Source organism: Myxine glutinosa, chromosome 13 (assembly GCF_964187855.1).
Source record: "Myxine glutinosa chromosome 13, kmMyxGlut1.1, whole genome shotgun sequence".
Lineage (NCBI taxonomy): Eukaryota > Metazoa > Chordata > Myxini > Myxiniformes > Myxinidae > Myxine > Myxine glutinosa.
In genome coordinates this window covers 4,877,228-4,904,985 of record NC_136273.1, presented here as the reverse complement: position 1 = coordinate 4,904,985, position 27,758 = coordinate 4,877,228, and the positions used below count along the sequence as shown (strand labels likewise).

Here is a 27,758-nt window from a genome sequence, read left to right as displayed (position 1 = left end):
GTTTCGAAATGTCAAATGTGGTTTTTGTTTCTTTTAAAGGTCACATTAACAAAATCTAGAATAATTTCAACATAATTCCAATGAACTTTTGGTTCTAAGACATCTTGAAAAGTAAGTTCACCCCCACAAAAAAAATATTCCATATTAAATGCCAAGTCTGTATATATATATATATGAAGAGTTGGATAGATTGGGGATAGACAAAGAATGATCAATGGAATGGCAAAGAAGAGGTCAGCTCAACTGGGCCGGAGAAGAAGACCAGATTGATCACCAGAGCAGAGACGGTGCTATCCAACAAATTTGAAAGAGTTGCGTCTAGAGCACATAAAGCCCTGAATAAAAAAATAAAATAAGAAAGATTGCAGGTGAAGGCCAGAGTCCAAGGAGCAGAAGATATGAGAAGGATGGGAGCCGAGCGCTTGCCAGGTCGTGGACAGCGGTATGGTGTAAAAGAGGCCACAATGGATCGCAGCAATGGATCGTGGGGAGGGGCTGTGTGAGGAAGCAAGGGTTTGGAATGTGAAGTGTTACTGGGGACCCAGCGGTGACGACGAGGTGAGACAGAGGGGGAGGAGACACAGAACCACCGTAATGGGGAGGGGGAGCAAACCTGACTACAAGTCGTGGACCGAGTGAAAACACCTACACAATTGGAGGAGATGAAAACGAGAATAGCAGATGATAACAGGTAGAAGGATGGAGGCGAACAGATAGGTGAAGGAGATGAAAATGATGAGGACCAGCGAAGACTGGAAAAATAGCTAGGAAACAAAATGGTGGAGCCGACAGATGAGAGTGGCACCATTCAGGGAAAGACCACAACGATACAAGATAGAAAACAACTGACAGACAAAAATTCTGATTGTGAGAACCTACAAAGCACTCAAGAGATTGGTACCAAAATAATCCCAATGAAAGGAACTCAACATCGTGAGCTTTGCAGTGGCCCTGCTCGTACAATAAAAACAACAAGAAAACAGGTAGACAGATGGACAGTAAAAACAACAAGAAAACAACACCGCAAGAAGAGTAAATCACCCAGCATCACCATGGAAACGGAGGCTAGGGGCACAAAGGGAGAAAATGAGAAAAGAAACGGGACAAATACAGCAATTTATAAGGGGAAATCGAAGCCCAGAGCTAATGGGAATAATCGAAAAAATAAAAAACAAATACAAAATTGGAAATAAAGACCAAGAGATAATAATGGCTGCAGAAAGCAAACCCAAAATAGAGGTTATTGTGAGAAAGCTAAAAAACTGTGACGGAGCTCAGACTTATTTTGTTGTTGTTGTTCTCCTCCTCTTCCCTTTATAAGGGTGAGGTCCAACGGTACCGAGATCCTGCCCTGCCTTGACCACGATACTACTCCACTCCCCTCTGTCCTCAGCCAACTCTGTCCACTCTCCAACCATCCCCACCTTACTGATATCCCTCTTCACACAATCCTCCCATCTCAACCGTGGTCTACCTCTTTTCCTCCTACCTTGTTCCCTCAACCTATCCACTCTTTGCCATTCTTTCTTCCTCCTCCGCACCTCTGCCTCTGACTCACCATCCCCGGTCACTGTTCCACCCAGATACTTGAACCTGTTCTCTTGTCTGATCTCCTTCGCCTCTAACCTGATATTTATTTATTTTCTCTGCTTCCCGACCCACATCACCTCCATCTTCTCTATGCTCATTCTCAGCCCATGTTTCTCAAATGCCTTCTTCCACTCTCCCAGTACTTCATGCACCCCCCCACCCACTCTCCACCACAACAACCATATCATCCACATACAACATCTTCCCCTGAATATCTAACCCTAACTCCCCCCCCCCCCCTCCACCACCCCCCCCCAATATAAATTTCTGACTATGCCAGTGCCTGTGGGGTACTAGCAGTGAACTTTGGCCCCAGGCACCACAAACCCAACTACACCACTGCTATTGATGTTTAACACTAAACGGAAAGGGAGGAAACCCGACGTTATTGAGGCATTATATGTTTGTCATGCCTTCCCGGAGTAACGGACCCAAGCCTAGATCTACTGTAATCTATATACCCCAGAGAGGATAATAAGTCTGACCTTTTGCCGCTCCCATAAGGAGCTGAGGTGTGTTCAGTTACCAAGCGGTTACCTAGTTCGCTTGCCCAGTCAGCCATTCGTTATCAATGGGTTTCAATGGAGTGCTTGCTTCAATGCTTAAGCTACTTGGCGAGCGCTCTACAAGAAACTTGCTAATGAACTCACACTGGGTGTACTAATAATACTAAAACCAGAGGTGAGCGCAATGAAACAAGAGTCATCTACTATTTAAGAGAGCCGTTGGTCTGTCTGTCTGTATGTGTGTGTGTCTGTGTCGCCATTTTTCTCAGAGATGGCCGAACGGATCTCCGTCAAACTTTCAGAGGTTCATCAGTGAGTGCCTGGGAGTATTTTAGGCAAAACAAAAGAAAAGAAAAAACTTTTTGAAAAAAAGTTAATTTTTTTATATATATTTTAAATCGTTCTGTAGTGCCGAAGCCTTTTTGATTAATGACAGTTATATACAAGTACACATTCGCAGACATTTGACATTTGAACAAAAATAATCAAACAATTCCGGAAGCGGTCGAAGTTGGTGGTGAAAAATGCATGTTATGTACTTCAACATCATGAATGAATTTATTTTGAAATACAATTTTTTATTTCCTTCGCACGAATTTCAAAAATGACCATATTTCTGGCTCACTCTGTACAATTTGAGAAAGGTCTGTTTGTGGAGGGCTGGCAGGATGGTTTAGCATGAAGGTCCGCACACTAAGCTGTCTAGCCCGGGTTCAAATAGTGATCCAGCTATAGACTGTTTCACAGACAGGGCGATTCATCAATGTGTGTGCCGTCCCTTGGATGGATGTTCAACTAGGCCTCCTATCTGCCGGCATTAGTTGGCGAACGTCGAAGACCCACCTCAAGGTGTCCTTCGGGAAGGGTAGGTGAGCTGTCGCCCGTACCCTGAACAAATTCAAAATCCTTGCCCTAACTACTGCTTAGAAGTCTCCATTGGGAAAAGAACCATGTGGGCTGTGACTGAATGTTCGATGGAACCTTATGAAGGTTGGGATCATGATAGGATGCCATGCAAGCACAGTGTAGTTCGTTTAGCCTTGCATACCGTGAAAACACAGCTACACACAAGCCTTGCTTCATCGGCCCTGTTAAGATGAAGTGTTGTTTGGTCTGATGCAACAGCTATGCAACTGATACAGTACACCCATAGATTAGGCCAGGGATTTAGAATTTGGCTTGGGTGGCAGCACACAATGACCTTCTTTCTTCCATCGTTGCCACTGGATTGTTGATATCCACCAGCAGTGAATAGTAGCAGATGTGGCAGCTGACTTAACAACTCCTGTGAAGAAGGGAATACTCAAACACAAGCCTCGGCCTGTGAAGTGTGAAGCGTGAAGCGGGGGTCAGGAACAGAAACCAGACAAGACAGCCAAAAGGCAAGTACCTATCTCTGAGCTATCCTGTCAATCCGAACAAGGGGATGACAGGCTTTATAAGGAATGGTGACCAATCACACTCCGACCAATTAGAAACTGGTGGAAGATGTTAGAAGACAGATATGGGGAGAAGGGGTGCTAGAAATGATACAATGGCGAACAAATCATTTTTATACATCGTTCGTAAAATCGTGTCATGACTTGGTATGAAAGCTCTGAGGAATCCAAAAATGCTTTATATTATTTGTTTTGGGACGAGCAAGCATAATGCAGGCTTTATGGGCCTACTTGCCTCCTCCTGTGTTGAAGTTCCTTGGAAGGGAACATATTGTTGCGGTTTTGGAAGACCCTGGGGAGTTTCATGTAACACATAAAGGAACCCGGGAGTTTTCATACATCAGTAGTATTTTCTTTAGTTACATTACCTCTCTGCTCGTATCAGTGGACAGGGAAATGCATTGTGTTTGTGGAGCAGGTTCGTATACCCCCCCCCCCCTTTTGAACGTCTTCTTTTATCTATCTCCCAAACTCTATTAATCCATCCCTCCTTCTCACCACTTCTTTATAGAACATCCATACACACAAACAATACGCATTACAAAACCAATATTACACCTACAAAACTCATGTTACCAATCACCTGTTTCATAGCACGTAGGTACCATTCGGTCCTGCGTGGTGCCTGCATCAAAGGGATTGGGTGCCATTCGGTGCTGCGTGGTGCCTGCATCAAAGGGCTTGGGTGCCATTCGGTGCTGCGCGGTGCCTGCATCAAAAGGCTTGGGTGCCATTCGGTGCTGCGCGGTGCCTGCATCAAAGGGCTTGGGTGCCATTCGGTGCTGCGCGGTGCCTGCATCAAAGACCTTGGGGGCCATTCGGTGCTGCGCAGTGCCTGCATCAAAGGGCTTAGGTGCCATTCGGTGCTGCGCAGTGCCTGCATCAAAGGGCTTGGGTGCCATTCGGTCCTGCATGGTGCCTGCATCAAAGGGCACAGCCTGACAACAGCAGCACTCCAATGAGAAGGCAGGACCCAGCAACAGCAAGCTGCGCCGGGATGCTGATAGGCTATTAGACCACACCTTGGCTGAGGGCTTTATAAGTCTGGGCAGCCCAGAACTCACAGAAGTGCGTCCAGGGAACAACGAAAGCCAGAGGTGAACTTTGAGGAACAAGTGAGGTGATGCGAGCCTCTGCGCAGACAGTCTGTGCTGGGAGCAATTGAGCCAGCCGCGAAGCAAGTGCTAACAAGCCGAGGAGCTCTTTCCCTGGACGTGCCGGTCAACACACACTGACTTGCACTATCTTTCTCTTTCTTTCCCTATTTCTAATCGTTCACTTGGAACGCACGAGAGCAATCAACGGTTACACCGTCGACTCATTCAGAGCTTGGTTACTAACTTGCACTCACGATTTCCTCTATCACACTACGAAGCAAACACCGGCTTCTCTACCCATACGGCGCATTACACCATCATCCTCTCTTCCTTGTCCCCCCCTCTCCCTTTCACATTGGGACCAACGTAAGCCTGCAGGCTTACCTGGGTTGTGCGAGGGGTCACCAATGAGTCCTTCCTTCTTTATCTGTGTATCCCTCTTACTGGTCGAATTTCCTGGAGCGAATGAGGCACTGATATCTGTAGTTTCATGATAAGTTGACTGTCAAAGGGGCTCGTCTGTTTAAGAGTGAGACTTTCTTTTTTGACGCTGCATTGCTTGTATGTATGTGTACGTGCCTGTTTATTAACATGATCAATCGTTTCCAACCAGCGCGATTGTCTCTTTCTTCATTCATTAGACAGAGTAGGTAAATAGTGGATGTGAGTTTTGCCTCGCTGTTTTGCGACGGTCAGAGACTAGGCGATGTCCCACTTACGGTTCAGCTCGGCCGTTCTTGATTTAGAGGAGTGGGGGCATCGAGAGCATGGTTCTCTATCTGGGGGGATTAATTTGCCGGGAAGGTAATGCGGGAATTGGACGTGAGGACCCCACCTAAGGTAATCATCTCAGACTCATGTCCATGGTTGCTTAGAAACCCATCAATCTGCGCAGGAGTTATCTGCGGCTCATCGGCTTCAAGGTAAAAGGTCAGGAAGCAGATAGAGAAGCCCCTCGTGGCCCAGCCAGCAGACCCGTGACAATATTATTGTTCTCGATGTTGAAAAGCAGGGAAGTGTCACATTGAGCATCTTGATTTTCTTTGGATGTCTGTTTGTTTTGGAATTTCGTTTTTGTTTCTTTCAACCCAAATTATATTTCCATTTCATCTCCACTCTACATTTTGTTTCTATCATTTTTCACCGTTTCTTTCTTATCCATATTAACTGCTTGGTGGTGGTTTGTGTGCAGCCTGTGACTGCCCGTTGTATCATTTTGTGGGTCGCGGCTGTGCCGCTGACGCAATGCCACCTCGGAAGGATGACAGGCTGAGTCAACCAACCTGGTGTTAATTCAACAGCACAACAGGGGCTCAAACTCAGGACCCCAATATCTCAAGCCAGCCACCTTAACCGCTAAGCCAACACCAGGCTTATTAAATGCTTGAAGCAATGATAATGTACATTCCACATTATTCGTCTGGATTTATTTAATATACATATATACATGAGTACGTGTAATATATTGTTGCTGATTCGGGGGCGGTAGGGATCATGAGGGGAGTTTTCAAATCTATTATCCCACTGATAATCCTGCAAGCTGACGAACTGCAGATAATTCCATGGCGTGGCAGGTTGCAAAGCAACCATAGGTGCCCTCTAGGAAAAAGGTTTAATTTAGGCAGGGTCGAGCATCTAAATCTGCTCTACCTTACTGGTGAATTAAGCCGCCGAGATAGACTAACATGCACTCAAAGTCCCACTGTGATTACCAAACGGCCGAGCGATACCACAAGTGGAAACTTTGGCTAATGGCTACACATAACAAAACATTGGGGGTGAACTCCTTGTTGCCACACACACACACACACACACACACACACACACACACACACACACACACACGTCAAACCAATAAAAGCTGGCAATTGGACAGTTTGGGAAACGGTTTGTATTGTTTTAACAAAAGGGCATGTATTTACAAGGCAGTGTCGCAAGAAAAATGTATTACCCCGAGCATACACGCCACACGTCCTTCTTATTCAGTTACTTATTCACAGTTCTATAACACAGGTGCCTTAGTCATTCTGGGGAAACAAGGTAAGGAAGAAGGATAGAGAGAGGGAAAGAGAAATGTACAAGGCGTATTTGCGGCCTCTCGCTCACTGGACGTAAGCACGAGTCAGTGTGTATGTGGCCAACATGTCTGGGATTTCTCTGCTGGCTGGATCCGTTCCCTGCATGGAACCTCACTCCCTCGCACTTTCCACCAGCCCTCTGCTGCGCTCTGGTCACCAGCTTTTTTCTACCACCAGTCCATTCATGTCGGATCCCAAACGCGTCGGCACCAATCTGTTTTCCGCTCTGAGTTTTTTTTTCATAAGCCATGGGGAGGTGTGATGTGGCTTTTGTTTAGCTTCCCGAGTGCGGCGGTGCGGCCATTTAGGGTTCGCCGAGGGCTTTGCCTTCTCATTGGCCTGCCCCATCTCCAGGTGGCGTTCATTGGCTGCGCCCAGGTCCCACAACGCTGCCGCATCAGTGGTAGAGGCCGTTGTTGGAGGTTCCACCCCCCTCCACACCCCTGGTTGGTTCTCCAATGTTGTGTGAAGCATGTTGCAAGCGTGTATGGATGTGTTGCAGAGGTGTGGAGAGAGAGAGGGAGAAAGAGAGAGAAAGATAAATAGAGAGAATTAGATTGAGAAAAGAAGAGTCACAATGGGGTTCGATTCTTCTACAAACGTCACGAATATTCCTTTTCCACTGATACATGGAGTTGTGGCGGACACGATGGCGCTGGCGCGGTGACATCAATCCGCGCACCAAGAGGGTGTCGGCCACGCCCGAGGGGTAGGCGTGGCCTCGGGATATACACGGGGCGCGCAGCCCCGAGCACCTCAGTGCTACAGTTGAGCTTTGTAATAAAAACTCTTTTTTGGTTACCTGCGTTGTTGCTTCTCTTCTTGGCAAACAAGTCGTGCGCACAGCACCGCACTTCACTGGTGACCTCGACGCTGGTTCAGCCGCCGCTGACCAACAGAACGCGCCATGGCCAACAACGCGGTAGCGGTGAAGCTCCCTGAGTTTTGGGAAGCTCAGGCCGAAGTATGGTTCGTGCAGGCCGAGGCACAGTTCCGACTTTGAGGCATAACGGCGGATGAGACCCGTTACTACCACGTCATCGCCGCCCTCGGGCGCGGCACAGCCGCCCGAGTCGTGTCCGTCCTGCGGAACCTACCGGCCGACCACAGGTACGAGGCGCTCAAGCGTCTCCTCATCGCCACGTTCAGCCTCACGGAGTGCGAGCGGGCCGACCGCCTCCTGGACCTTCCCGAACTCGGCGACACACGACCATCGGTCTGGATGGACTACATGCTTTCGATACTGGGTGACAAAGCCCCGGATTTTTTATTCCGGGCGCTCTTTCTACGCCAGCTGCCGGCACAGGTACGCCTCGCGTTGGCCGGTCCAAAATAAAGGAACCCCGCGTGCTGGCCGTCGAGGCCGACAAGTTTTTCGCGGCTTGTGACACGCGGGCGAGCTTCGGTGCGGCCGTCGCGGATCCCGAGGCTGATGCGCATGCACACTGCATGGCCGCCGCCACGCCCCGCCCACCATCACCGCGAAAACCGTGGCCTCCGCCCACGCCGCAAACCTGGTGCCGTTTCCACGCCAGGTTTGGCCACAAGGCTAGGAATTGTTGCCCGCCGTGCTCGTTTGGCAAGTCGGGAAACTACCAAGCCGGCGCTCAGTAGCGGCCCTGAGCGTCGGCCATTCCGGCAGCCTCCTTTTTGTCATGGACACCATGTCCGGGCGTCGCTTCCTCTGCGACACAGGCGCACAGGTGAGCGTTATCCCCGCCTCCACGTCCGACAAGCGAACCGCGGGCCGGGGCCCTGCGTTGCTTGCAGCCAACGGTACACCCATACGCACATTCGGGAAGCGCTGCCTCTCCCTGCGGTTCGGAGGGCAACGCTTTCAATGGACGTTCGTAACCGCCAGCGTGCCCATGGCATTGCTCGGTGTGGATTTCCTATGTGCAAATGGGCTGTTGGTGGACGTGAACAGACGCCTCGTCCAGGCCGAAACGTTCAGCTCGCTTGCTTGCACGCTGAGCAGTTCGTTGGGCAGCTCCCTGAGCGGCTCACCGAGCGGCTCGCCAAGCGGCTTGCTGAGCGGTTCGATCCCGGCGAGGTTGGTCTGTACGCTTCCGGCAGCGGACGACTTCACCCGCCTCCTCGCCAGCTTCCCGGCCCTCACGCGGCCCACCTTCTCGGCGGTGGCCATCAAGCACGGGGTGGAACATCACATCCCCACCGTCGGGCCACCGGTCTACGCCCGGGCATGCCGCCTCGAGCCGACGAAGCTCGCGGGGCAAAGGCGGAGTTCGCTACGCTGGAGCGACTGGGCATCGTACGGCGCTCCAAGAGCGCTTGGGCGTCGCCACTCATCGTGCCGAAGCCCGGCGGGGGATGGCGGCCGTGCGGGGACTACCGCCGCCTCAACGATGCCACCACCCCCGCCCGCTACCCGGTCCCTCACATTCAGGACTTTTCCGCCCGGTCGGCGAAAATGTCCTTATTTTCTAAGGTGGACCTCATCCGCGGGTACCACCAGGTCCCCGTCAGGCCGGAGGACATACCGAAGACGGCCGTCATTACACCATTCGGCCTCTTCGAGTTTCTTCGGATGCCCTTCGGTTTGAAGAATGCGGCTCAAGCGTTCCAAAGATTGATGGACAGCGTCTTGCGCGACTTGGATTGCGTTTACATCTACCTGGACGACATCCTCGTCACAAGCGTGTCCCGCGAAGAGCACCTCCGCCACCTCCGCATGCTCTTCGAACGCCTGGGCCAGCATGGCCTGATCGTAAACCCCGCCAAGTGCCGATTCGGCGTCGCCGAAATCGACTTTTTGGGGCACCGAGTCACCAGGCACGGGGCCACCCCCTTGCTGGCAAAGGTGGAGGCGGTCAAGGAGTTTCCGCGCCCCCGCACGATCAAGGGGCTCCAGGAGTTCCTGGGCATGGTAAACTTTTACCACCGTTTCCTGCCCCGCGTCGCCCAGCTCCTGCGCCCCCTGCACGAGGCCCTCCGGGGGAAGCCGGGCAAAGGTGACGTTGTTTGGATCAAGCAGATGGACGCGGCGTTTGCGGGCGCGAAGCTCGCCTTGGCTAACGCCACCATGCTCGCGCACCCGGCGCTCGATGCACCGATCGCCCTCACCACCGACGCGTCGGACTACGCGGTGGGCGCGGTGCACGAGCAATGGGTGCGTGGTGCTTGGCAACCGCTCGCGTTTTTCAGCCAACAGCTTCGCCCGCACGAACGCCGGTACAGCACCTTTGACCGCGAGTTGCTCGGGCTCCACCTGCGGTCCAGCACTTCCGCCATCTGCTCGAGGGCCGTTCGTTCACGGCCTTCGTCGACCACAAGCCCCTGGTTTTCGCGATGGCCAAGGTCGGCGAGCCATGGTCGGCCCGGCAGCAGCGTCACCTCTCGGCCGTGTCCGAGTACACGACGGACATCCGGCACGTCGCGGGAAAGGACAACCAGGTGGCGGATTGCCTTTCCCGGTCCGTCGCCCACGCGGTCCACCTCGGGATCGACTATGCCCGGATGGCGGCGGACCAGACCGCCGACCCCGACGTCCAGGCCTTGCGGACCGCCGTCATGGGCCTCCGCGTCACCGAGGTGCCGTTTGACGGCACGGGCATGGCCCTCTTGTGCGACGTCTCCCTCAGGCGGCTTCGCCCCATCGTGCCCGCGGGCTGGCAGCACCGGGTTTTTGACGCCATCCACGGCCTGTCCCACCCGGGCACGAAGGCCTCCCAGAGGTTGGTCGCCGACAAGTTCGTCTGGCATGGCCTCCGGAAGGCCGTCCGCGATTGGACCAGGACGTGCCTCGCGTGCCAGCGTGCGAAGGTGCACCGCCACACCCAGGCCCCGTTGGCCCCGTTCACGGTGCCCGAACGTCGGTTCGACCACGTTCACGTGGACTTGGTGGGACCTCTGCCCCCCTTGCGGGGTTTCACCCATGTCCTCACCATGGTGGACCACACCACCCGGTGGCCGGAGGTCGTGCCTTTGGCGGCGACGATGGTGGCGGACGTCGCGCAGGCGTTCATCGCCACCTGGGTTGCCCGGTTCGGCGCCCCCTCGGACATCTTGTCCGACCGCGGCCCCCAGTTCACCTCGGAGCTCTGGGGGGCGGTCGCGCGGGGGCTTGGGGTCCAGCTGCACTGAACCACGGCCTACCACCCCCAGGCCAACGGCCTGTGCGAGCGCTTCCACCGCTCCTTGAAGGCCGCGCTACGGGCCACCCTCCGCGACGGCGGCTGGGTCGACAGGCTCCCCTGGGTCCTGCTGGGCCTCCGGACGGCGCCCAAGGACGACCTGCGCGCATCCGCGGCGGAGTTGGTCTTCGGACAACCGCTGCGGGTGCCGGGCGAGTTCCTCCCCGACTCCACGGCACCATGGTCCACGGCGCAGCAGCGCTCCGCACTGCAGGAGACCGCCCGGAGGTTCGCCCCGGTGCTGACGGCGCACCACGGGTGCCCACCAACGCATGTCGCCCCGGAGCTTCGCACGGCGGAGTACGTGTTTGTCCGCCACGACGCCCACCAGACACCGCTGCGGCCCCCGTACGACGGGCCCTTCCGCGTGCTGGAGACCGGGGCGAAACACTTCACCCTCGACATCGGCGGTACTCCTGACCGCGTTTCCGTGGACCGCCTCAAGCCGGCCCACCTCGACGTGGACCACCCCCCGCCAGTGGCTCGGCCCCCGCGGCGAAGCCGCCCCCCGGCCCCGCCAGCACGCCCCCCCCCCCCCCCCGGTCCTGCACCCATCCCAGGTGCCGCCGGAGGCATCCCAGATGACATCCCGGCATCCCAGACGCCGCCAGCCGCCAGAGGGCGCTTTGGCCGGGTCATCCGTTTGCCCCGCAAACTGACCCTTCAGGTGCGTGGGAATTCTGGGGGGGCGCGTGTGGCGGACACGATGGCGCTGGCGCGGTGACATCATTCCGTGCACCAAGAGGGTGTCGGCCACGCCCGAGGGGTAGGCGTGGCCTCGGGATATACACGGGGCGCGCAGCCCCGAGCACCTCAGTGCTATAGTTGAGCTTTGTAATAAAGACTCTTTTTTGGTTACCTGCGCTGTTGCTTCTCTTCTTGGCAAACAAGTCGTGCGCATAGCACCGCACTTCAGAGTAGTAATTTAGCTACACAATATACTTCGGAGATAACTACACGAGGGTTCCTCTTGGTGTCTTGTATGTGCCTTGCCGGGTCTCTGGAAGCCAGCCATCACAATATACAGGAAACCACTTCTATTTGTATTACACACTTAAGCTGTGTTTACATTTACAAGGATACGGCATGCAAATACGTCATGCGGACACGGATATGCACATGGACACAGATCTGAATACACATACAGATATGGATACATGTGCAGATCTGAATACACATACAGATATGGATACATGTACAGATTTGGATACATGTACAGATATGGATACATGTACAGATATGGATACACGTACAGATATGGATACATGTACAGATATGGATACATGTACAGATATGGATATGCGTACAGATATGGACACGCGTACAGATATGAATACGCGTACAGATATGGACACATGTGCAGATATGGATACATGTACAGATATGGATACGCGTACAGATATGGATACGCGTACAGATATGGATACGCGTACAGATATGGATACGCGTACAGATATGGATACGCGTACATATATGGATACGCGTACAGATATGGATACATGTACAGATATGGATACATGGTACAGATATGGATACCTGTACAAATTTTTTTATTTTTTTGGTATACTGAATCGAGGCTCGTGAAAGAGCTAACATTTATTTCACAAACAAATCAAGCAGACAAACAAAATATATAAAAAGAGGGAGCGGAAGACAAGATGGGGAGAGAAGGGGAAGCACACAAACACAACATTTGAGAGCAGGGAGAAGTGTGGGAGGGAGAGGGCTTGGGGGGAGGAGGCGTGGGAAGGGGGGGGGAGGGGGGGAGAGGTATAAAACACAAGGAGACCAAGGACTTCCAGGACAGAAGTTGGTATTTCAAAAACGTGTAGGATTTGGGGTGAAATTAGTGGGGGTAGAAAAGATCAAGGTTTTGGATGGGGGAAGATAAGAGATGGTGGTGAACAGCTGTTTTAAAGACCTTGAGGGTGGAGTGGGATTGAAGAGAGTGAGGGAGTTTGTTCCAGAGGCGGGAGAAAAGAGGAATGAAGGAGTGAAGGTGAGCAGAAAGTCTTGATTTTGGCAGTTTAACCATAAGAGGGTTGCAGGCAGATCTTGTGCGACCTGTAGGAATATTTGGGGGACAGAGCCCAGAGAGAGCTGGGGGGGGGGGGCAAGGCCAGAGAGGAGTCGGTAGAAGACGGAAAGACCACCAACCTGCCTGCGGTGAGTGAGTGAAAGGCCCTTGGAGTTAGCTTCATCGCGGGAGATTCCAATGATTCTGAACGCTTTGGTTTCAACAGCGTGAAGGAGAGCTAGGTGTGAGGCAGGAGCACCAGACCAGAGGGGAGAGCAGTATTCCATAGAGCTGCGGATGAAAGCCTTGTAAGTGGTGAGGAGCTCAGGTGTGCCAAGGAACGACTTCGCACGACGGAGGATGCCCAGTCAGCGACTGGCTTTGGAGGCCAGATTTGAAATGTGGTTTTCCCAGAAAAGATCATGGCAGATAGTGAGACCCAAAAGCTTGAGTGACAGAACTTCTTGGAGAGGATTATTCAGAAAGTGGATGGGAGGGTTGTCCAGTCGGTCTTTTCGGAGAGACATCGTAAGAGTGTGAGATTTGTCAGGATTGAAAGACATGTTCCCTCTTGTTTGCCCAGTCTGTGATTTTGTCCAGGTCTGCAGAGAGTGAGGAGGCTGCAGACTGCCGATCTGAGGGATGAGGAATGGAGCGACAGAGAGTAGAGTCGTCAGCAAAGAGATAGAGAGGATTTTCAAGAGATTCAGAGAGATCATTGATGAAGACCAGAAAAAGCACAGGGCCCAGAACACTGCCTTGGGGAACTCCAGCCTGAACAGGAAGAGGAGATGAGAGAAACCCATTCAGGGCCACACGTTGACTACGACTAGAGAGGATGTCCGCCAGCCATGCGTGGAGATTTCCATGGATACCAAAGGAGGAGAGTTTGGTGAGCAGAGCGGGGTGCCAGACCGTATCGAAGGCACGTGAAATGTCAAGGGAGACAGCTCTAATTTCCTGTTTGGCGTTGAGGACCTCCATCCATTGTTGAGAAAGCAGAAGCAGCATGTCCAGAGTAGAGTGACCAGGTCTGAAACCAAATTGATGGTCAGAGATCAAGCCATTGGAGAAGAGGAAAGATTTAATATCTGAAGCAATGATGGATGCCATGACTTTGCTGATAATTGGGAGAAGGCTGATTGGTCTGTAGTTGCTGGGATCTGTTTTTGCACCTTTTTTGTGCAAAGCGGTGATGTTGGCGGATTTCCAAGCAGATGACAGATGACCTTGAGCAAAAGAGAGGGTGAAGAGAACAGAGAGAGGGATTGCAAGAGCGGAAGAACATGATTTTTGGACCCGTGGGCTGATGCCGTCAGGACCAGTTGCAGAATCAGAGTCGAGGGTTGACAGAAACTTTTCCACCTTGTCAGGAGGAAAGGACACAGAGTCCAGTAGCAGCTGGGTACGACTATGGATACATGTACAGATAGGGATATATGTGATATGGATACATGTACAGATATGGATACATGTACAGATATGGATACGCGTACAGATATGGATACATGTACAGATATGGGTACGCATACAGATATGGATACATGTACAGATATGGGTATGCGTACAGATATGGATACGGACACTGATACGGATATCGTTATGGTAAGAATTGTGATCAATGATTTTCAATGGCTGTGTTCAAATATGTCTGGACGTAAATATGGATACCATTATTTCTGATCGCACCGTGTAGAGATTGACATCATTGTCGCATGCCACCTGATGGTGAAATGCTGCCATTGACGTCATAATCCTCAACACGTGCAGTATCGAGAACTGAGTGACGCCATTCTTTTCCTATCAGTGCTGAAGGAATTGATAAGTTGATGGAGCTGGTGAGAAACCCTTACCTCTATGGGTTTCCGTTATCCTTACCTCCCTTACCTGGTGAGAAACCCTTACCTCCCTTACCTGGTGAGAAACCCTTACCTCTATGGGTTTCCGTTATCCTTACCTCCCTTACCTGGTGAGAAACCCTTACCTCCCTTACCTGGTGAGAAACCTTTACCTCTATGGGTTTCCGTTATCCTTACCTCCCTTACCTGGTGAGAAACCCTTACCTCCCTTACCTGGTGAGAAACCCTTACCTCTATGGGTTTCCCTTATCCTTACCTCCCTTACCTGGTGAGAAACCCTTACCTCCAGCGATACCCCCAAGACTCCCTGAGCACAAAGATACCCAAACAAATACACAATGTCTGCTTCTGCACGTTTTCTCTTTATATAGGCCCTGCACTCAATATTATAATGAGAAACTCATCATCCACTGAGATACAGAATATGCATCCTTGCCATCCAGGTGAGTGGCATATTGCTTGGTTGTGCAGGGAAATCCTATTTCCATCCAGGTGAGTGGCATATTGCTTGGTTGTGCAGGGAAATCCGATTTCCATCCAGGTGAATGGCATATTGCTTGGTTGTGCAGGGAAATCCGATTTCCATCCAGGTGAATGGCATATTGCTTGGTTGTGCAGGGAAATCCGATTTCCATCCAGGTGAGTGGCATATTGCTTGGTTGTGCAGGGAAATCCTATTTCCATCCAGGTGACGCGATTTATATTCTTATCCCTATCCGTGTATATGCGAACATAGTGACACAGTGTCCGATTTCCCGCAACATTCCTTTTCTGTTTCCGCATGCTGTATCCATGTCGGTGTGTATGTAAACATAGCCATACTCGTGTTACAGTGGCTCTGTTTCACCTTGATGCACTGCAATGGAAGAACACACATGATACAAAACAAGGATTTGTGAAATTATGCTTATTAATAGACATGGAAGAACCATTTGGTAAACAAAGTGGGGTAAATAACATGTTTGGTGATCAAATTAAATCACTCAGCTTCAACCGATCAAATGTTATAACATACCACAGAATTTATTCACTCAACTTCAACTGGTCAAATAAAAGAACACCAGTGGGGTCACCCATGGGAATCCCACGGGCATAGACATTCAGTTTTAGAAAATGGTTACTGGCAATTTATCAGATCCAAATGATGTAATCTACACGATGTATTTACTTCTGATAACATGCGAATGCATGTGCATGCACATAGGAAATACAGTTTGAAATGTGTCATTACATCTCATGTAAAATGTGACTTCAAGAGCTCAAATCATCTCCCTCCCCGCCCCCATCCCTCCCACATCACGCACACTGCACCAGGGAGTGGGTCACACACACACACATGGGGGAGTGGGTCACACACACACATGGGGGAGTGGGTCACACACACACATGGGGGAGTGGGGGTCACACACACACACACACACACACACACACACACACACCAATGGGTCACACACACACAGGGGGAGTGGATCACACACACACATGGGGGAGTGGGTCACACACACATAGGGGGATGGGTCACACACACACACGGCAAAGTGGGTCACACACACACACAGGGGAGTGGGTCACACACACACATGGAGGAGTGGGTCACACACACACACACACACACACACACACACACACACACACACATGGGGGAGTGGGTCACACACACACAGGGGGAGTGGGTCACACATACACATCTCGTTTTTTCATTTCTGTTCCTCACAATTCTGTCTCTCTCTTATTCACACACACGCACACATACACATACATCCACACATATGCACATATAAACACATACACATATATACATCCACACACACTCACACGTACACCCACACACACATATATACACATACGCACACACATATATACACATACACAAACACACATATACACACACATATACACACACACACACACACACACACACACATACTTGATGTGCACACACATATATTTGAGCAAGGAAGCGACTTCGACCTCTGCACGGCAGCAAAGTTAAAGTATTTTTCCATTCGTGTGTTCGTCAAATTTCCACTCGTTCTTTATTTGTGTGTGTGTTACTGTGTGTTTATAGTTCGTGTTGATTTGCAATTCGTGCAAACTTGTGTATAATTTTCTGTTCGCACCGCGTGCGCGAGCGACTTGGTCTCTCTAGGCTTCCCTTCCCCCATTGGTGCTTTGTGAATTTAAGTTATTTCCTTCACTGTATTGCTTATTTCTTAGATTTTTCTTCTCCCCCTAACTTCCCCGAACATCTACCCATTGTCTAACGTTTTAAATACAAAAACAAACAAACAAAAAAAAACCTTCTATCCTCGTGGGCTCGTGTGCTTGTTGTCTCGCCCCGCCCCCTTTATCTCGTTTCCTCCTACCCCTTCCTTCCATCTCCAGCCAAAACTCACCCTTCCATTTCTAGTTTCCTTCATCTCATTTAACCCTTTCTCCTTTCTCTGATCCACGCCCTTACTTCAGGGACTTTTCCAAGATTGTTTTTCATGGTTTGTTTAAATATGTTTAAACTTTCCCCTGCAGAATTTTATTCAATGGTTTATTACAACACGCTGTTTTTCTTCCTGTTTAAAAGGCTTTTTTCAATTTCCTGATGAAATCATTCCATTAAAAAAAAATTAAATCTCCTACAATCATTCCTTTCTACATTCTCTAAACTCACCTTCATTCCACCCCTCCTCTATCGTTTTCAAACGGATCTCTGACTTGAAAATCACAATAAACCCAGTTTGTTATAAATGTTCGTTTTTCATTAATCATCCACTTCTCCCCCTCCCTCTTCCTTAACGGTATGGACCGCAAACATCCGGGGCCTTCGCTCAAACCTGATTGATCTCTCCATACTGGTTGCTTCTGACAAACCAGACGTAATCTGCTAAACAGAAACTTTCCTCCTTGAAGATGTCTCTGCTTCCTTAATATCTCTTCCTGGTTACTCCCTCTTCTGGTATGATAGATATGAGCCTCGTCCTGTGTCATGTATGAAGCTGCAAATATTCACCGTTGTATCCCTACACCGTGACCGCATGGTATCCCTACGCCCCAGCTCGGATGGCGCTGCAGTTAATCGGGCCTGTATCGGCAGAGTCAATAAACGTGTGCTACAATCGATCGTAGTTTGTCGAGATACCTTACATGGCGACGAGGATAAACATCTAGAGCATGACTTCTTTCGGCCATATCGATGAATTCGACCCTCATGAGGGAGATTTTGACACGTATTCTGAGCGGTTGTCTTTCTACTTCGAGGCGAACGGCATCACGACCGAAGCCCGGATGAAGGCCGTCTTCCTGTCCGTTTGCGGAGGTGAGACGTTCACACTTGTTAAAAACCTGATTCGACCTCGGACAATCCAGGAGCTCACTTATGCAGAGCTCAAGGCCGCTTTGAAGGAACATTGTAATCCATCTACTTCAGTCATCCTGTGTCGGTTTAATTTTTACATGTGCAGACAGCAGGAAGGTCAGTCAATCGCAGACTTCATTGCACACCTCAAAAAACGGTCATATCTGTGTGAGTTTGGGGACACGATTGATGACATGCTCCGTGATTTGCTGGTGGTTGGCATGTCCAATGACTGCACTCGTGGACGCCTGCTTGCTGAGAGAAGACTGACGTTCCAAAATGCCAGAGACAACGCCATTTCCATGGAAAGTGCTGAACACAACGCCACAAGCATCAGTGCAACTCGCTCATCTGGTACCCGCCCTGCTGTGAATCGGTTGGATCATGATCAGCCAAAACGTTGGAACAAGTCTCTTCTTCAGAAGCCAGTGCAGTCTCAAACCCACAACAAATGTTTTCGGTGCAACGGAAAGCACCCTCTGGAGACGTGTCGGTTCAAAGATGCAACCTGCCATTTCTGTTCGAAAAAATGGCCATATTGCTCCAGCTTGCATCACTCACAAATCGGGAAAAGGGAAAGCTGCTGACAAGAAGATTCATCAGTTTATCGGTTCGGAGGAACCTGAGTTTGACCAGGTGAGCTCTGTTTCCGACAACTCAGAATCGTGTGACCTGTTTCACATTGATTCTCACCATAAGCGGGACCCTCTTCTTGCCACTGTTGTCGTCAACAATCGACCTTTGCAAATGGAGGTCGACACTGGTGCAGCCGTCTCGCTCATCAGCCATGCTGTTTTAACAAACCTGTGGAGTGATGCTGACCGACCCCATCTGAAACCTACTACCTATGGACTCTCCACCTATACAGGTGAGAAGATTGTTCCCTGCGGTACATGTGACATCACGGTGGGCTACGATAACCGTGAGTTTCATCTACCCCTGATCGTCATTCCTGGAAAGGGCCCTTCCTTACTCGGCAGGAATTGGTTGAGCATAATTCGACTGAAGTGGAAAAGCATTCATCAACTCCGGGCAGCCAACGTTTCTCCTACCGCAGCATACACACTCAAAAATGTGCTGGATACGTACCCGGATGGCTTCAAGGATGAGCTTGGAACCTTGAAAGGACATACGGCTAAACTCAGTGTTGACCGGGATGCCAATCCTATATTTTGCAGAGCTCGCCCAGTCCCTTTCGCCCTGCGAGAGCGGATTGACAAGGAACTGGTTCATCTTGAAAATCTGGGCATCATCGAGCAAATCCAGTATGCCGAATGGGCGGCGCCCATCGTTCCGGTCATAAAATCGGACCAGTCCATCCGCATATGTGGAGATTATAAAATGACCGTGAACAAGTGTTCTTCATTGGATAAATATCCAATCCCGAGAATCGAAGACCTCTACGCTCGTCTCACGGGAGGCAAGACTTTTACGAAACTCGATCTCAAATCCGCCTATCTACAGCTCCGCTTGGACGAGAATTCGAAACAGTATCTTACCATCAACACACATCGTGGGTTGTACAGGTACCACCGACTCAGTTTTTGGAGTGAAATCTGCACCTGGAATTTATCAGCGTGTCATGGACAGTTTGTTTGCCGCCGAACGCAACATCGTTTGTTACCAGGATGATATTCTGGTTACTGGTCGTACTGATGCGGAACATCTACAAAACCTGGATAGAGTTCTGAAGAAGATTTCGGACTCCGGCCTACGTTTGCGTCGAGACAAGTGCACGTTTATGGTGCCTTCAGTCACGTACCTGGGTCATACGATTGATGCCGAGGGTCTACACCCGACAGATAAGAAAGTCCGAGCTATAAAGGATGCTCCTGCTCCACGAGACGTGACCGAATTGAAGTCATACCTCGGTTTGCTTCAGTTCTATGGTCGTTACATCCCGAATGTGACCGACGTTTTGGGCCCCCTTTATCGGCTTTTGGGGAAAGGAGTCTCCTGGAGCTGGGGGTCAACGGAACAATCAGCATTCCAGACCTCTAAGGATCTGCTCAAATCGTCCAATGTTCTCGTTCATTTTGATCCAGAGAAGGATCTTGTGCTGACATGCAATGCTTGTCGGTATGGAGTGGGGAGTGTATTATCACACGTGATGCCCGATGGTACGGAAAGACCTGTTGCATTTGCATCCAGAACGTTGTCCCCGGCAGAGAAGAACTATTCCCAACTTGACAAGGAAGGATTGGGAATCGTTTTCGGCATCAGCAAATTTCGCCAGTATCTTCTTGGACATCATTTCACGATTCGCACTGATCACAAGCCGCTGATCAGTCTGTTTGGTCCAACTAATGTGACATCTGACACACTACCGCCCAGGATCATCCGCTGGTCCCTGTTTCTCGCTGCTTATGACTACACCATATGTTATAAGCCCGGTTCGTTTATCGCAAATGCAGATGCCATGAGTCGGTTACCCCTTCCAGAATCCGTTAATGATTCGCCTACACCAGGATCCATTATCGCACTGATGGATCATCTGGAAGATTGTGCTGTCGACGCCGGCCAGATCCACACTCATACTCGACGAGACCCTGTTCTGTCCAGAACTGTCCAGGCTGTACAGCTTGGATGGCATTTGCTACCTGAGGGTGACCCAGCTTTTGCGGCTTTTAAAGCATGTAAAAACGAACTCGGCGTGGAAAATGGTTGCCTACTCTGGGGATGTCGTGTCGTGATCCTGGAAAATCTGCATTCCAGGGTCATGGATGAAATCCATGACTGTCACCCCGGGATTGGGAAGATGAAGTCACTCGCTAGAAACTATGTGTCGTGGCCGAATCTTGATGCTGATATCGAACATCATGTTCTACATTGTTACCCCTGCCAGAGCACCCGGAATACACCTGCGAAAGCGCCACTGCATCCCTGGGAATGGCCCAGCGAACCGCGGCATCGCCTACATCTCGATTATGCCGGGCCTATCAACGGCAGCATGATTCTAATCATCACGGACGCGCACACAAAATGGATTGATGCCTATGTGACGCGTGGTACTACGTCAGCCATTGTCATCAAAAGACTCAGACGCTGTTTCGCCACTCATGGTCTGCCCAGGATGATCGTGAGTGATAACGGTTCGTGTTTTTCCAGTTCCGAGTTTGCCGAGTTCACACGTCGGAACGGCATCAAACATAAGTTTGTCAGCCCACATCACCAGGCTTCAAATGGCTTGGCCGAACGATCTGTGGGAATCATCAAATCCGGATTGCGGAAACTTCAGGAGGGAACCCTGGACACAAAGCTTTCTCGTCTCCTGTTCAAATACCGCATCACGCCACAATCAACAACCGGTGCAGCTCCGTCTGAGTTATTGATGAAACGACACTTGAGATCGACACTTGACAATCTCAAACCAGACATATCATCAAACGTTTATCAGAGCCAGCTTAATCAAAAGTTGGTGCACGATAAGACGTCCAACAGTCGCTGTATCAACATCGGAGATCCAGTGTTTGCCCGAAATTTTGGTGCAGGTGCGACGTGGCTACCGGGGGACATCATCGAGAAGCCAGGTCCACTGTCCTGCATGATTCGCCTGCAGGACGGCCGCGAAATTCGTCGACATCAGGACCACATAACCTACCGTCATGTGAGTCGATAGAGCCTGCAGCATCGTCACAGTCAGGACAACAGTTCGACCCGCCACTGCCGGAGATCGTCGTGGCCGCTCCAGCCGGCTCGGATGCCCCGAAAACCTCTGCGAACGCTACACCCTTCGTGGAGACCAAAGGAATCACCTCGGACTCTGTATCCACTGGTACACCGCGACCCAAAGGAATCACCTCGGACTCTGTATCCACTGGTACACCGCCACCCAAAGGGATCACCTCGGACTCTGTATCCACTGGTACACCGCGACGCTCAATGCGTGAGAGAAAAGCACCCAACCGGTTGAATATTTGAACATGTTTTTTTTCACGTTGACACATGTTCCATTTTCACGTTGACACACGTTCTATTTTCATGGTGACACATGTTCTACTTTCACGTATTTTCATTATTTTCATAATCGTTTGCACACATATTTTCACATGTTTTGGAAATGTTGCTTTTGAAATGTCAATTCTGGAAATCTAGCACGTATTGCTCTTGGTAATTTTGGACTTAAAGGGGAGGATGTCATGCATGAAGCTGCAAATATTCACCGTTGTATCCCCACACCGTGACCGCATGGTATCCCTACGTCCTAGCTCGGATGGCGCTGCAGTTAAATGGGCCTGTATCGGCAGAGTCAATAAACGTGTGCTACAATCGATCGTAGTTTGTCGAGATACCTTACATCCTGGTGGTGGGGTTGCTATCTTTATCAAAAACTCTCTTCCTCACTCTCCTTGCACTGCCCTATCTCCACCCCACCCCCAGGCGTACCTCTGGCTACGGCTTCCTCTCCGCTCCCACCTTTTGTTCATACGTGTTCTGTACCATCCTCCAAACAGTGATGACTCCATATACATCTCCCTGTCTGACAACATGGACCAACTTCTATCCACTCATCCCAACTCTCTCTTCCTCATATGTGGTGACTTCAACTGTCATCACACCAGCTGGTTAGGTGTGGGTACCTCTCTCGCCAGCCATGGCACCTCAGCAAAGGACTTCTGCGACTCATTGGGACTGACACAATCTGTAAATTTCCCAACCCAGATCTCAGTCAATGGAGTATCTTGTCTTCTAGACTTGGTTATGAGTTATGACTAACTTCCCTGCAAATATCTGCTGCTCTTCTTCTGCTCCAATCAGTTCTTCTGATCATTTCCTTCTTAAAGTGGACATCTCTCTGGCCATTCTCAGAGCCTCCTCAGTGCCGACGAGTCTGGCATTTCACTCAGGCTGACTGGCATGGTCTTCAAGCAGCCATCAATCATCTGGACTGGTCTCCCATCTCTACTGCCTCTGACATAAACTCTTCCTGGGAATTCTTCCAAAGCAAACTGCTCTCTCTCATGCACAGATTTATCCCTTCTCGTCTTCAGTTGCCGTACCCTTCCTCCCGTCCATGGTACACTGAAGCTTGTGGTGAGGCAGTTGCCGTGAAGCAACTTGCCTTCACCTCTTGGAAGGCTAATCCAACTGAAGGTAATCTCACTTCCTTTCACAAAGCTCGGAATCGGCAAGGCCATGGAATCAATCATCGCTTCTGACATCAAATCCTTCCTTTTCTCCAATGGCTTGATCTCGGATCATCAATTTGGATTCAGACCTGGTCATTCTATTCCGGACATGCTGCTTCTGTTGTCTCATCAATGGATGGAGGGCCTGAATGCCAAACAGGAAATCAGAGCTGTCTCCCGTGACATACTGTATCACGTGCCTTCGATACGGTCTGGCACCCCGCTCTGCTCACCAAACTCTCCTCTTATGGTATCTATGGAAATCTCCACGCATCGCTTGTGGACTTCCTCTCTAGTCGTAGTCAATGTGTGGCCCTGAATGGTTTTCTCTCATCTCCCCTTCCTGTTCAGGCTGGAATTCCTCAAGGCAGTGTTCTGGGCCCTGTGCTTTTTCTGGTCTTCATCAATGATCTCTCCGAATCTCTGGAAAATCCTCTCTATCTCTTTGCTGATGACTCCACTCTCTGCTGCTCCATACCCCATCCCTCAGATCGACAGTCTACAGCCTCCTCACTCCCTGCAGACCTGGACAAAATCACAGACTGGTCAAACAAGTGGAACATGTCTTTCAATCCTCACAAATCTCACACTCTCACGATGTCTCTCCAAAAAGACCGACTGGACAACCCTCCAATCTGCTTTCTCAACAATCCTCTCCAAAAAGTACTGTCACTCAAGCTTTTGGGTCTCACAATCTGCCATGATCTTTCCTGGGAAAACCACATTTCCAATCTGGCCTCCAAAGCCAGTCGCCGACTGGGCATCCTCCGTCGTGTGAAGTCTTTCCTTGGCACACCTGAGCTCCTCACCACATACAAGGCTTTCATCCACAGCTCAATGGAATACTGTTCTCCCCTCTGGGCCGGTGCTCCTGCCTCACACCTATCTCGGCTTTACGCAGTTGAAACCAAAGCTTTCAGAATCATTGGAATCTCCTGCGATGAAGCTAACTCCGAGGGCCTTTCACTCACTCACTGCAGGCAGGTTGGTGGTCTTTCTGTCTTCTACCGACTCCTCTCCGGCTTTGCTCCCCCAGCTCTCTCTCTGTGCTCTGTCCCCCAAATATTCCTACAGGTCGCACAAGATCTGCCAGTAACCCTCTTATGGTTAAACTGCCAAAATCAAGACTCTGATCACCAACACTCTTTCATTCCTCTTTTCTCCCGCCTCTGGAACAAACTCCCTCACTCTCTTCAATCCCTCTCCTCCCTCCAGGTAGTTAAACAGCTGTTCACCACCATCTCTTACCTTCCCCCATCCAAATCCTTGACCTTTTCTTGTGTGCTTCCCTCTCTCTCTCTCCATCTCGTCTCCCGCTCCCTTTATCATATGTTGTGTGTGTCAGTTTGTCTTTTTGTGATCAATGAATCAAGCTGCGGATCAAATGATCAAAATGAATCATGCTCTTACATGAGCCTCAAACTTATATACAAAAATAATAATAAAAAACTCGACAGAATAATTTCAAAACAAGTTGTGGCTAAAAAAAGAAAGAAATCTAACTCCCAGAAGTTGGACAAATCATTCTTCTTAAATACACCAATTCTCTGGGTTATGAAAACTATAGTCATCATAGATATGGGGGGAATGCATTGAAACATACGTGTTTGCTTGTGGGAAGAACTGCATTGATATTAAGTTACTGAACACAAAATAAACAAGCGTTACGCCCAGGTCCCACATCGGTGAAGTGATGTGAGTTGACAAAGTGGAAGACGCAAGGCGGCCATCTTGGATTTTGACGTGGCGACCCAATTTCCAATAACGTTCTCCCTTATGCGTAGATGCACCCACACACCAGATTAGAAGTTGGTACTTCGCTTATTTTTCAAGATATTCCACTCACAAGGTTCAGAGATAGATGGCGGCGGCCATCTTGGATTTTGACGTGGGTTGCACCTAGAGTCCCTTTATACAGAGGGACTCTAGTTGCACCCACACACCAAATTCGAATTCGGTCCTTCGCTTACGCACGCACGTACGCACGCACGCACGGACGGACGCACGCACGGGCGGACGCACACACGGACGGAGGGGAAAACCATAGTCCCCCTTTCGCTCCGCGGTGCGACGGGGGACAACTAGAATGGCACTCGGTAAAGCGCATACCTGCACCAAGCTGAACAGTTTACGTTTTGTATCCCACTGATCGGTCGGATCTATATAAGAATCGCTTATAAAATTCTAGTAGTTGGTATAAAGTAGCTATAAATCCGAATCCGAATGTTCACCAAAATCTAATCATTTTGTCCTTTTCACATACACTACATCTCTGCCAAATTGAGTCCGAATCCGTCCACATGTTTTTGAGATATCCTGCAAACAGAAAGACAGACAGACAGGGGTGAAAACATAACCTGCGTCCATCTTAGATGGCGGAGGTAACGATGCAATACACACACTGACAGCACTGAATCATTTATTTATTTACATTTCATTCTTGCCTAACTCCTGCCATCCATCCACATTTCAATTTTAATTTAGATGTTTTATAAACAACATTAGGACACAGAACAACTGTTTTATTGCCAGTAATAAAATAAAATAGGTCCCACTAGTTGTGGCTCTTTTTCATGTGCAACATCCTCTTTTTTGCCAAGAACAACATGCAGCATAGTTTAGGCCACTCCACAGTTTCAGTTGATTTTGGGACACATGAACCAGTTTCGACAACACATCAGGATTATGTAAACCATAACGAGGGTTACACAGACAAGGCCAAAGTATGCCGCAGCCCATTGAACCTCAGGACTTCCTATACCAGCGATGAGTCGCGGTTTACGTTTTGGATTCCCGACACCAAGAAGAAGCTGTGCTGCAATAGCCCCATCCACCCAGCAACGATAAAAACCAGAATCCCAGCGTCGAACACGTTTGATGTGAAAATAATTTCGGTTGTCGATATAAGAACGCTTCTCCCCAGCTATTCCGAAGGAATTGTTAACACCAAGGCCATATTGGGAACGAAGCAGGGGCTTGTTGTTGCGGTCCCAAGCAACGGCTCTTTCAGGACGTCCTCCTGGACACACCATCTGTAAGAGAGGGGAAAAAAACGTTTCTATCATGAATGTGTAAATCTTGCTGTGATATCACATTATCTTATTTATCAGTTTAGTTTTCTCAGATCCAAAAATACCAGGGTAAAGAGTGAATAAGTTTTGCCTTATGGTCATATGATATGAAGCAAAAGCTAAGGCTTTTGACTGTTGTTGATAGATATCAGGAAGTTGGTAGACTTCTTATGTAGGGATGGCATGGACACTGGACAGTCCATAGGTCTAATCGAATAGAACACAAATTCCTAAATACGTCTACCAACACACAAACTTGTAAACCCATGAGGTACCTACATACCAGTCATCTGTGGAGGATTTCACATACAATAACACTCAGGAAACCTTTGGACAGCGTCGCTGGACTAATACTGGCCACTCAAAATACCCATTTGGAATTCTTCTTCTTCTTTTCAGACAGCCTAACTCAAAATTGGTTTCAGTTAAGTACTTGGTTTAAACATGAATCCATTGCATTTTATAGTGGAAAGGTCCAGGCTACTCAAAATTTTCATACCTGGAAAGGATTCCAGGCAAAATTGCATGACTGCGCACAGGAATATGAAGGGGGATGAAGTGGGTGGGACAACATCTGTCAATCTATTTTCTGATGACTCCACCCACTGCGTGTCATCCCTCATCCTTCAGATAAACTGGCAGCAACCTCTTCCCTCTCTTCAGACTTTGACAATTCACGAGCTGGTCAAACACTTGGAATATGTTCTGCAATCCAGACAAATCCCACACTCACCCTCTCTCTTACTCCATCTCTCTCCGAAAGGACCGTCTAGAAAATACCTCATATCTACTTTCTTAACAATCCTCGTGAGGAAGTTCAGTCATTCAAACTCATGGGTCTCACTCTCAGCCATGATCTTTCTTGGGCAAAGCCAGGTACCGACTGGGCATCCTCAGTTGTGGAAGGTCTTCCCTTGGCACATCTGAACTCCGATGCACCCACAAGGCCTTCATCTGCACCTTAATGGAGTACTGCTCTCCCCTCTGTGCTGGCGCCCCTGCCTCACACCTTGATGCCTGGAAACCAAGGCCTTCAAAATTATTGGAATCCCTCACGATGAAGCCGAGTCTATGGACCAATTACTTTCCCATCTCAGACAGGTCGGTGGTCTCTCTGTCTTCTTCCACCTCCTTCCTGGTCTTGGACCCTCTGCCCTCACCAGGTTTCTGTTGGGCGCAAGCGGTCCACCGGCAACCCCCTGCTCGTGTAACTCCCAAAATCCAATATCACTGGTCACCTCCACTCATTTATTCCTCTTGTGTCCTTCCTGTGGAACCATTTTCCACATTCTCTTCAACCTCATTCTTCCATCCAGGTCTTCAAGACAGTTGTTCACCACCAGCTCAAAATCATCTCCCATCCAAAACATGATCTTTTCTCCCCAGGTTAAATCATTGTCCCCACTCCCCTTCTCCTCACTCAAATTTCCTGTTTTGCCTTCCTGAGAGTTCGCTTCTGTGTCCATCTT

At 49.7% G+C, this 27,758-nt stretch overlaps 2 protein-coding genes across 2 annotated transcripts in view; one reads left to right on the top strand and one right to left on the bottom strand.

Annotated features, from left to right (window-relative positions):
• Window positions 1-2,839: 2,839 nt before the first annotated feature.
• LOC137438522 (glycine N-methyltransferase) overlaps window positions 2,840-27,758 on the top strand; it is a 124,409-nt gene continuing 99,490 nt past the window's right edge. The window contains exons 1-2 of the mRNA XM_068133634.2: window positions 2,840-2,965; window positions 3,345-3,478. The gene's annotated coding sequence lies outside the window, so the exon portion shown is untranslated. The remainder of the gene's footprint in view (window positions 2,966-3,344; window positions 3,479-27,758) is intronic.
• The window catches only part of LOC137439187 (uncharacterized), a 32,031-nt gene continuing 29,893 nt past the window's right edge, over window positions 25,621-27,758 (bottom strand). Inside the window, exon 4 of the mRNA XM_068134931.2 lies at window positions 25,621-26,250. Within this exon, the coding sequence (XP_067991032.2) occupies window positions 25,855-26,250 (396 nt within the window). The 3' untranslated portion in view covers window positions 25,621-25,854. The remainder of the gene's footprint in view (window positions 26,251-27,758) is intronic.